The 10,814-nt window shown below is 38.6% G+C and overlaps 1 protein-coding gene across 2 annotated transcripts in view; it reads left to right on the top strand.

The window, feature by feature from the left end:
- Positions 1-10,814, top strand: part of LOC107560307 (protein lin-7 homolog A-like) — a 44,802-nt gene that overhangs the window by 17,082 nt on the left and 16,906 nt on the right. For both annotated transcript variants that reach the window (XM_016244448.1, XM_016244450.1), the window contains exon 2: positions 1,797-1,915. In XM_016244448.1, coding sequence (XP_016099934.1) covers positions 1,797-1,915 — 119 coding nt within the window. The remainder of the gene's footprint in view (positions 1-1,796; positions 1,916-10,814) is intronic.

The following is a 10,814-nucleotide window of genomic DNA, read 5'->3' as shown; positions in this document are numbered from 1 at the left end:
TAGGATGGTCAAACTCAATATAACATAAATATGAGATACATATTTTTATCTTGTATTTTTATCAATATTTTCTCAATTACAGACTTTAGCGGTATACAAAGTAGTATTTTGCCTATATTCAAAATGTTATATTTAAAACATTATTATTTAAAATGTATAATTAAGTTAACTTCTGTGGAAAAATTAATAAGGTTGTGTGGCAAAAAAATATTTGTTCCTGTCTGATACTGTGACTTGACTTGACTTGATCCTTAGCAGGACTCGACTTGACTTGCTTGAGGTGAGCCACTGACTTGACTTGCTTGATTTGTTTGTACTGTGACTTGAGACTTGCTTGAGACTTGATGGTAGGGACTTGAGACTTGCTTGAGACTTGAAAATGTGTGACTTGCCCCCACCTCTGTTTGATTGTACTAACAGAAGAGAAGGGAGAAACATAAGAGTTTTACCCAAGTCAAAAAGTTTGGACCCACACCAAATCTCTCTAGACAGCTGAAAAGATAGCTCCACTCCACTCTTGTGATTTCCGGTATATGCTCATTTGAGTCAGGAGAATAAATAATATCAAATATTCGTCAAAGATAGTAGGGAGAACATTCTTCAGTCTTCTTTAGGTCAAATCTTTGTTTTTCTTAATGTTTTTTTTCTGTATTCTAAATGACAGTTAGATTATTTTAGCAAAATAAACAGAATACAGTACAAACTTTGCGGAAGGGGTTGTTTTGCACAAGTAGTAACTTAAATATTATGCAGAACATATTACTTTAGCTAAAGTATTTGTATCAATACTGGGGGCCGAATGTGAGGTAAAAGACCCCCCTTGCCACATCATGTATTTATATAATTTTAGGATTTATTTTCCCACAAAAGGTGTTGCTCCATCAAAGTTCGATAAAACGTATATTTTAATATGTATTTTTTTTCTGCAGTCATAGGAGTAGTGAAAATAACATTTTCCTTAAGCTATGCCTTTTGCCTGGTTGTACCTTAGATTGAATGAGTGTTTGTTTTCTCAATATTTTTGTTGCCATGTTTTATACAAGCCAATTTAAGTGAGTTTTAGCTGCTTGGCTTAAAAAAGGGATAGATCAAAAATAAAAAATCTGTCATCATCAACTCACCCTCCTGTTGTTCTAAACTAGAATGATTTCCTTTGTTCTGCAGAACACAAATGAAGATAACTAAAGAATGTGTGAAGTGTTTTTGCACATATAATGAAAGTCGTCTAAAGCATCTAAAAAAAAGTACTATAAAATTAGTAGCAGCTCTCATGGGCGTGTATTTTCACATTCCTCCAATGTTTCTTCATCACTCTTACATGCAAACAGCATAAAGCAGCCCACTTATAACTGTGCAAATACATCTACTGGCTGAATGTGCCAGTCGAACTGCCATGGAGATGAATGAGAATGCTAATGGATAGCTCTTTCTAAGTATATTAGAACTTCTTGATTAGACAGACTGGATCACACAGACCCAGACAGTGAAAGCCGTGGCAAAGATATATATTTATTATTGAAACATTTCAGACTGACCCCAGTGAATGTGTGGCCTGTAGGTCTGCTGAACAGAGGAGATACAGCAGTGTGATGTGTCTTTTGCTTCATGTAAAGAGAGCACTGATTGCTTTCAGTGGCCCTTCTGGCCTTCAGTGAGTCTATTTCCATTATCCCTGCAATCGATTCGCTGCAGCTCCACCATCTCTCTTCCCTTTTCTGCAAACTTTACCCCCCCTCTATCACAGACCCTCTGTTACTCAAACAAATCGGTGTTTTCTTTCTGTCTTTCCATCTCAGATGTTGCCAGGGCGATTGAGCTGCTGGAAAAATTACAGGAGTCAGGTGACGTCCCGGGTCACAAGCTGCAATCCCTGAAGAAGGTTCTACAGAGCGAGTTCTGCACGGCCATTAGAGAGGTGAGACCTACATCACGTATTGCTGACACCTCCAGAGTTTAGCAGCATAAAGATATCCTCATAACTATATCACAGGGATAGGTTGTCCAAAAGTGAAAATTCTGTCATTGTTTCTGTGGAATATACAAAGATATTTAGCAAAATGTCCAAGCTGCTGTTTTCTTATGTTTATAAAAATGGACCAAAAAAGTGGTCCACATTACTTGTGCAGCATATCCAAGTCTACTGAAGTCATAACTTAATTTTGTCCAAGGCACAGCATGAAATTTGGAATAATTTATTCTGATTGGACAATTGTGGAAATCTATGGGCTCTTTGTGCTCACCTACTGAAACTTCAACTGAAACTTTAACTTCAAACTGTGTGTGTGTGTGTGTGTGTGTGTGGATATACAAATGTGTGGACTATAAAAATAATTTTCATTAACTGAAATAAAGTTGAATGAAATAAAACTGAAAATAGAAAAACTGAAATGTAAAAAACTTTTTGAAATACAATGAATGTAAGTTTCGATTTTAAGTAGCTTTGGATAAAAGCGTCTGCTAAATGAATATATGTATCTGTAAATGTAAGCTGAATTACTATAATTAAAGTGTGAAAAAAAAGTGTGCCGTGACATGTAGCCAAGTATGGTGTCCCATACTCAGAATTTGTGCTCTGCATTTAACCCTTCCAAATGCACACACACAGCAGTGAGTAGTGAACACACACACACACACACACACCTGGAGCAGTGGGTAGCCATTTTTGCAGCGGTGCCGAATTTGTGCTCTGCATTTAACCCTTCCAAATGCACACACACAGCAGTGAGTAGTGAACACACACACACACACACACACACCTGGAGCAGTGGGTAGCCATTTTTGCAGCGGTGCGGGGGGCAGTTGGGGGTTCGGTGCCTTGTTCAAGGGTCTCACCTCAGTCATGGTATTAAAAGTGGAAGAGAGCGCTGTACATTCCTTAATGTATAATAATAATGCTAAATAATTGTTATAACAAATAAATTAAATTAATTACACCATTTGCAGTGATTTATGGGATAAGTATTTCATTCTACTTTAGGAGTATTTAAGTATTGACTTTCCTTTTTTCTGCTTTTCATAATTTCAGTGTTGTGATTCTTGAAACTTAATTAGTGTGCTTCATTGCTTAGAACTGGGGGGGGGGGGGGTAGTCATTTCAGAATCAAGGACAGTAAAAAAAGCAGGCAGCCAGGCAGCATTCTTCATCAGAGGCTGTGGTAGGTATAGACCGAGGATCATCAATTATGGGATGGAATCTCAGCGTCATTTGAGCCTGACGTTCGTGACAGACGTGCGACGAGGGTGCGATGACAGGAATGTGTCTGTCAGGCAGAGATAGTGGCAACTGGTGCCTGTTTTACTCTGCTCCTCCCACAAACTTGCTGAAATGCAATTATTCAGAGAATGAGGTTGACCTGGGCCACTGTGGTTTTAAGTGCAGCACCAGGGCAACATCCTTACCTCTCCTTCATCCATTTCCATACTCAAACACTGGAACCGCAATAGTAAACAACTGCAAAACAACTACTTTATTTCACAGACAGACACATTTTAGTACTATAGGGTACAGTTTTATTCTGGAGGAAATGCCTTTTCCTATTTAGTAGTGTATGTGTGAGCTGTACAACACAGGGCGAGAAAAGAAACCCTTTATGTTAACTAATTTTATTTAATTAATTATTACAAGGATGATCATATGCTGCCTTTTAGTATGACACCACAGCTGTGCTTTCTGTCACTAGTGAACTGAGCACATATAACCATGTGCTCGTTTATTTTGAAACAGTATGTGAAGTTCGTGACCAGCTAAACAACGAAAAGAAAAACAATGAAAAAGATACTCACAAAACAAATATTTAGGACATCAATTGTTTTTTTTTCTACTACTGTCAATGTCAGGTGAGAAAATACTAGCTTTGAAAGTAATTTAGCATTTTTATTTTAGGACTAACACAAGTGAACAACCACAGTTAAAGGGGTCATATGATGTTGCTAAAAAGAACATTATTTTGTGTATTTCATGAAATGAAATGTGTTTATGCGGTTTAAGGTTAAAAAACACATTATTTTCCACATACTGTACATTATTGTTTACCCTCTATGCTCCGCCTTTCTGAAACACGTTGATTTTTAGAAAGCTCATCGGTCTGAAAAGCGAGGTGTGCTGTGATTGGCCAGCTATCCAGTGTGTTGTGATTGGCCGAATTCCTCAAGCGTGTGACAGAAATGTTACGCCCCTACCATACTGTGATGGTGTGTCCCGGCCAGAGCGACGAGACAAAAACATGAAAACCCATTATAAACAAGGCATTTGTTGCATCCAGTGGGGACATAATTACGGAACTTATACTGACGCGTTGCATCGTGCCGCGTAAACATAAAACCATGTCTGCATTTGTGATCGGAGAAATGACAAACAACAAGCGCTACTCTACACTGCTCAAAACTCGCATTTGAATGGTCAGTGGCAAATTCTTTAAATATAAAAAACGTACTTACAGTCTGTGAGTCAGAACAGCCGGCATTGTAGTCTACTCTACCAGGATCAGGAAACAGTCCTCCATAAAATGTGCTGGACGCATCTGAATATTTGGGTTGAACTGTTCTGGAACAGTGTTGTAAATACAACTTAACCACTGATTTCTAGTCGTGTCCTCTTTTGGAAGACCAAACAAAGTAGTTTGTCTTTCATAAAGAAACACACAGCATCACACTTGAGTGAGTGGCGGCCGGGCTAGAGTGAGGAACGGCAGGCGGATTCGACGAAGGAGTAGCCGGCGGGGTTGCGGCAACCACATGTGACGACCCCGGGCTGGACTCCGCTTCGTCCATGGTGAAAGCCGATCCGGCGATCCACAGCGCGAAGTTGATGTATTTCCTCAGCGACCAGCACGGATCAGTTCTAGGCATGACGAAGAGGATATTGTCCTCTTTTGGAAGGCCAAACAAAGTAGTTTCGCTTTCACAACGAAGCACACAGCGTCTTCACGACATGGCGGCAACAACAATACTACAGCGAGCATAAAAGTTACGCCTTCTTTCTTTGTGTGAACATTTGCACGGCGTGATGCAAATCTTCCCACATCGTGACGTAGACATGTGGGGGCGTGTTAGAACGAGACGTTATAGGTAGGTGTGGTTGACTCTTTACTTTTATAAAGAATATTTCTTTGGATTTGAGACTTTAGTCTTTGCAACTTTACAGATCTTCTTTATGCACCAAGAGCTTGTAACACTCCAAAGAGAAAGGAAAAATTGAAATCGCATCATATGACCCCTTTAAGGCCCATTCACACAAAGAGTGATAACTATAAAGATAACAATAATGATAACTATATTAGTGTTAACACTATGAAAGATAACATTCTGTTTCTTATAAGCGTGTGCTGCAGTTATTGTCTAACGCTTTAAAAGCTGAAACTCTTTAAAGTCAGGTGGATTCTGATTGGCAGTCAATGTTTTTATTGTTTATCAGCTAAAAAAAAATAGTCTGAAAGTGATTCCAATGATATTTATCCTCTATCGCAGTGGTTCTCAAAGTGTAGGGCGCGCCCGCCATGAGGGGCGCACGAGTATTGCAGGGGGGGCGCAGGCCATCAGCAGAAAAAGAAAATAAATAAAACAGTAAACAGCCAAAGGACGTAACTTAGAATGGGAGATGGGTCGGTTTGTGAAAGGGAAGAGAAAAACCATAGATGAAGTCGCACAGACCCAGGCAGGTGCTGGTCATTCAAAAGCTAAATGCAGAAAATATGACGAGGCATATCTTGCTCTCGGCTTCACTCACCGTTTTTATACCGGACGCTACAATTGTTGCATCACGCCGCAACAGCTCTACACTGGGCGCGACAAGCGATCGTTGCAAATCATTTTAACTTTGTGTCAGTACGTCATAAACAAAACAAGGCATTAGTTTAATGTTGGGTTTTGTCGTGTCACGTCACGCCGCATCCAGTCTAGACAGTGTCACTGATTATAATGGGTTCTACTGTATTTTGCTGCTCACGTCCTGTGTAAACACGGTGCTTAATGTCATTGGTGAGGAGGAAAGCCTGTGTGTGTCCTATGCCTTAGCGGACAGCATGAAAGCCACAAATAAATAAATAACAGATAGAATAATAATAATAACAGTTAGGCTATTCTCTCTATGCTATTTTTCAATGTTTCAAGTGATGCAGGTGTTTTTTTTCCCTGTAGGTTTTTTAATTAAAAAAGTATACATTTTTGCGCAATCTGTCTCTTACATTCCCTTAACGAGGGTGTGAAAGGACACTCACGTGTCACAACGTCGACTCAATTTACAGCGCCAGCAGCAAAGCTCTGCGTGGCAGAGACAATGTCGGTATGACAAAATGTGCCGTGAAAATGTCCTCAACCAAAAAATCTAAAGAACAGAAAAATTAGATGCCACAAACACGGAGCACTTCAAGATCAAGACTATCAGTAACTATGGTGCCTAGTGACAAGAGGTCTCATCTATTCAGATGAGTCATCAAGCTTACTTAGCCATGTGAAATCATTAACAAAAAACGAGGACTACTAGACACTAACCAACTGCAGTGGCCAAAACATACCCTCTCAAAATCATCTGTCGTGTCTCCTCAAAATGCTTGTCAAGAAACGTTTCAGATTCAGTACAACTTTAGCTAAATGAACAGCATCTGTTGCACGCATCAAAAATTGTGTTTACAGTAAAGTGAAATGTGGAGGTCGTTAGTTTCTGTCTGAAAAGATGACAGTGTATCTTTCTACCCAGTATTAGGGCCAGATTTACAGATATAACAGCTTGCACCAGCGCAAACCTTCTTTTGCCATTAAAAAACTACTGTCAGGATTTACTAAAGACACGGAGTGAAAAATTTGTGATGAAAAGGCGTGGACCCATCCCGTGGTTATTTTTGTGGCTGACCTTATTGCATATGCATTGTAGGAGTTTCTCTTTCAGACACAAAATTTATAGGAGGAGAGAATTTAAATGAATCATGCAAGGTGATTTACTAAAGTTTGCAGTCAATTTACTGGTATTTGCTCTATTATTTAACACCCCAAAAAAGCATGTCTTAATCATTTAGTTCATTGCCCTATGCTCATTTGTGCTGCTCTTGGTAGATTGTGTTGGTCATTATGGAAATGAGCCGGCTGGATCTGTTTTCTTTAATTTGCACATTGTCAGTAGATAGCCTGCAGAAATGTCCACTCCCATCAGCACTTTTATGGGATTGCGCTCTATCGCTAATTTGCCCTGTTCAGTAAATCTGGCCCTTACTGTTAGATATATAAACCTGAATTCAATTCTCATTTACAATTTCAAAATACCTTACATTTTGATTGTGATGCATTTTAAAATATGCATAAAAAACACACCAGAAAAGTTATATGCTTTTAGACAAGGTTTAAACCAGAAACCATGATTTTCTATTAGACCTATTACCTAAATATAATATATATATATTAATATATAATACATAAAATGTAATATTTTAAAATGATAAGTGTGTGCAAAATAATTGTCTCAAGCACATGTAATATACAATAGAAAAAAGTGAACTTTGATGGACCTAAACAATACACAAAAAAAATAATAATAATAATTTCTCCCCAGATTTCTGGAAGACCCTCTAGTACACCTGCTGCCCCCTGATCTAAGGGGCAAATCGACATTATTTTCTGTGGTAATCAAAGTTGTTGATAGAGCCTAATTAAACCTTGAACATTTCTTTAAAACAAATTAGTTTTTGCCTATTCAAGACCACAGTCAGTCCTAGACTATATATTGATTCAGTCCTAATCGACAGCTAAGAGAAAATTAGATGTTTTCCTGTTTTCTAGTGGTATCTGATCATGCTGTGCTACTGTAATGCATTTTTGAATGTCAGAAAAACAACTGGACTGACCTACAATGATCTCTTCTAGCAATGAGAATGCAGATGTTTTTATGTTGAGGATGATTTCCCACAGTCCAGTGTGTCAGAGAAAGCATGACGACCACAAACATGTGCAGTGACGGCGCTACACCGGGGCTAGGGGGGGCTATAGCCCCGTCAGAATTTTTAATAGCCCCGGTTTAGCCCCATTTCTTTATGAAGTAACTCTGATGTCATCAATATCATTTATTTTCTTAGCACCCCCACATATTGGTCTAGCCCCCCCTTAGCACCGGTAGAGAAAAAATTCTGGCGCCGTGCCTGAACATGTGTATGATTTCAAATGCAACTCTCAGTGGAATACAACAATAGAGCCATTATCAACTGAGAGCTTAGTCAATCAATGCCTACGTCGCTGCTACGGGGTCAGAGATGTCAGCCTCTGTCATTATTAATTGTGTGTGTTTATGTGGAATAGCTTCTTTGTGCTTGGTGGGATGGATTTGCAAATGAGAAGCTTTGCTGTGAATCAGGCTTCACTGAACTGCCTGACTGACTCTCAGCAGTGAGAGAAGATGGAAAGATTTAACAGAGAGGAGGGAGAAGACGGTTTTAAATGAGAACAACTGAAATCATATTTCTCTTTATAGACAAGGCACCATGGTTACACAGAGTACCTCACTGCGGCCTGTGGGTGGTTTTTTTTCTCCATCGGACAGAGTAGTGGGAAGTCAGGGTGATACACACACAGGTGTTTGTGTGCGTATCAGTCTCACTGGAGGTAAAACAGATCTGGGGTAATAAAAGCCAAGCGAACACCCAGTGAGCTGAGAGGAAACAGAGTGATCCCTCGAGACATGGAAGACAGGAAGACAGAGAAACAAGGCCTGAGCTGAAACATGATTGTAGGTAGACACAGAAAAACTGGTGGAACGACACTGTACATCTCACAAAGAACATTATTTTCATGACATTTAAGTACATTTTCCCACAAATTCTCATTACTATTATGTGGTGATTTAAAAATCATCAAAATTACATTTTCATTATTAAAATCACCATAAATGAATTAGAACAAACACTACCATGAGGTATAAATACTTTGTGTAATATAAATGTTTCCAATTTCAGCAAAGAAACTTAGATTTTAGTCCTATATATATATATATATATAGAGAGAGAGAGAGTGGTTACATAAAGCTCTACTATTGCCCTTGCTACCTACCTTATAAATCACATAACCATCTACAAATGTCTTCCAATAAAGTATGGCATAAAATAGTTCCCGGAGTGTTTTATCAATCTCGGATCACAAATAGATGTTGACGCTTGGATTATCAGCATCAAAAACAGTGTCAGAAAAATAAAGTATGTTTTTATATGTTTTTAAGAGTTGGCTTTCTTTTATAGCTTTATTTGAATTGCTTATTAGTTCGTTCAAAACTAAAATAAATCTGATTTGCACTTCAACCACTAGCTGTTTTTGTACACAGCGTATAAATTACACACTGAAATAGCTTGACCTTTACTGATATTCATGCATTTCCAAGACGCAATTGCAAGACACACAATCCCCCATCCGTAGGGACACACACATGCACGCAAGTATGGCTCCTAAAAGATTTACTTAGGTCCTAAATCTATTGATTTGTTCCGTCTGGTTGCATTGATCCTTCACACATCTATTGAAGTTTAGTCAATAAAGGTAAACTAATTAAAGTTTCTTAATTCAACTAAACATAATAAGCAACTAAAAAAGGAAGTACCTATAGATGGTTATGACTGAAAAATGTTATTAAATTGTAAATAATTAAATAAATGCTATACAGCTGGTTTTTCCATGATGAAAAAAGTCATACGTTCAGAATGACATGAGGGTGTTTATGATGACAGACTTTTAATTTTTAGGTGAACTATTCCTTTAACAGAGCAAAACTTGCTCTTGGTGCAAAACCTCAAGAGGCTTCCCAAACATGCTGTATTTTTAAAAAGACAACAAGTCAGATAAATAAATAAGGTGTACAACATGCTGTGCTGAAAAGTATTACGGCTCAGCTTTCTGAATGAAACATATTGCACATGTAGAATGTCACCCTCTCCTTAGTAACATGCTCTATTTTGTTAATTGTAGACACTTAGCAGCCTCGTTCATTTTTTCTGAAGCTGTTTCTAAATGCCGTCCAATAGTTTCTGCCTGTTGAGAAGGTTTAAGTGAGTGGTTTAAAGTCAGCAGACCAACAGGCAAGAGATTTTTTATCATACTAATCTCTCAGTAGGTGGTTAGTTCAACAGCTTAAGAGTCTGCCCAAGGTGCAGGAGGACAGATTAAAGAGCAACTTGCTATTTAGGAGAGACAGAGCAAGAGAGAGCTGGAGCTTCCTGTAGCACCAGCTGCGTTTCAGAAGCGCTGGTTAATGAGATAAACATAGGTTCTTCAAATCCTCAAAGGACCTCAAGCTAATAGTCTCATCCCTGGGTGGTGTGAATGCAGATATGGGCTCTGCACATGCACCTGCTTGAGAAAATATAGAACCGGTGATGAAAGATGTTGCATGTGTTGCATTTTAGAAAGGAGTCTGTGGCTAGAACTGGATTAAGCTCTCTTTACAAACTATTTTTAAAAAAGTGCTAAGGGTTTGTAGAAACCAGGGACGCAGGAAGTAGGGGTGCTGAGGGGGCTGCAGCACCCCCTGTTTTCACATGGTTGCAAATGCAACGGCAAGTTTGTTCATTTAAATTTAATTTATTTGTAATGATCTCTGAAATGTAAATTGTAAGTGGGCTATAACAAACCCATGTTTATCTTTATAAACATGATTAATTTTACTTGTGATGTTTTCTATATGGGATGATTAGCCTAATCCTCATGAACACGTGACGCTGGCGCGTGGTATCAGATATGAACTGTACAGAATGCGAACAAGATTAACTTTAATACAAGGAGATAATGGTGCAAAAGCGAATTTCAGATTTTTTTAAATGCCCATCCCAGCAAAAACTTTCCAAAATAGG

Source organism: Sinocyclocheilus grahami, unplaced genomic scaffold (genome assembly GCF_001515645.1).
Source record: "Sinocyclocheilus grahami isolate Dianchi unplaced genomic scaffold, SAMN03320097.WGS_v1.1 scaffold719.1, whole genome shotgun sequence".
Classification (NCBI taxonomy): domain Eukaryota; kingdom Metazoa; phylum Chordata; class Actinopteri; order Cypriniformes; family Cyprinidae; genus Sinocyclocheilus; species Sinocyclocheilus grahami.
Note: the sequence above shows the minus strand (reverse complement) of the source record. Positions and strands in the feature narration are given on the sequence as shown.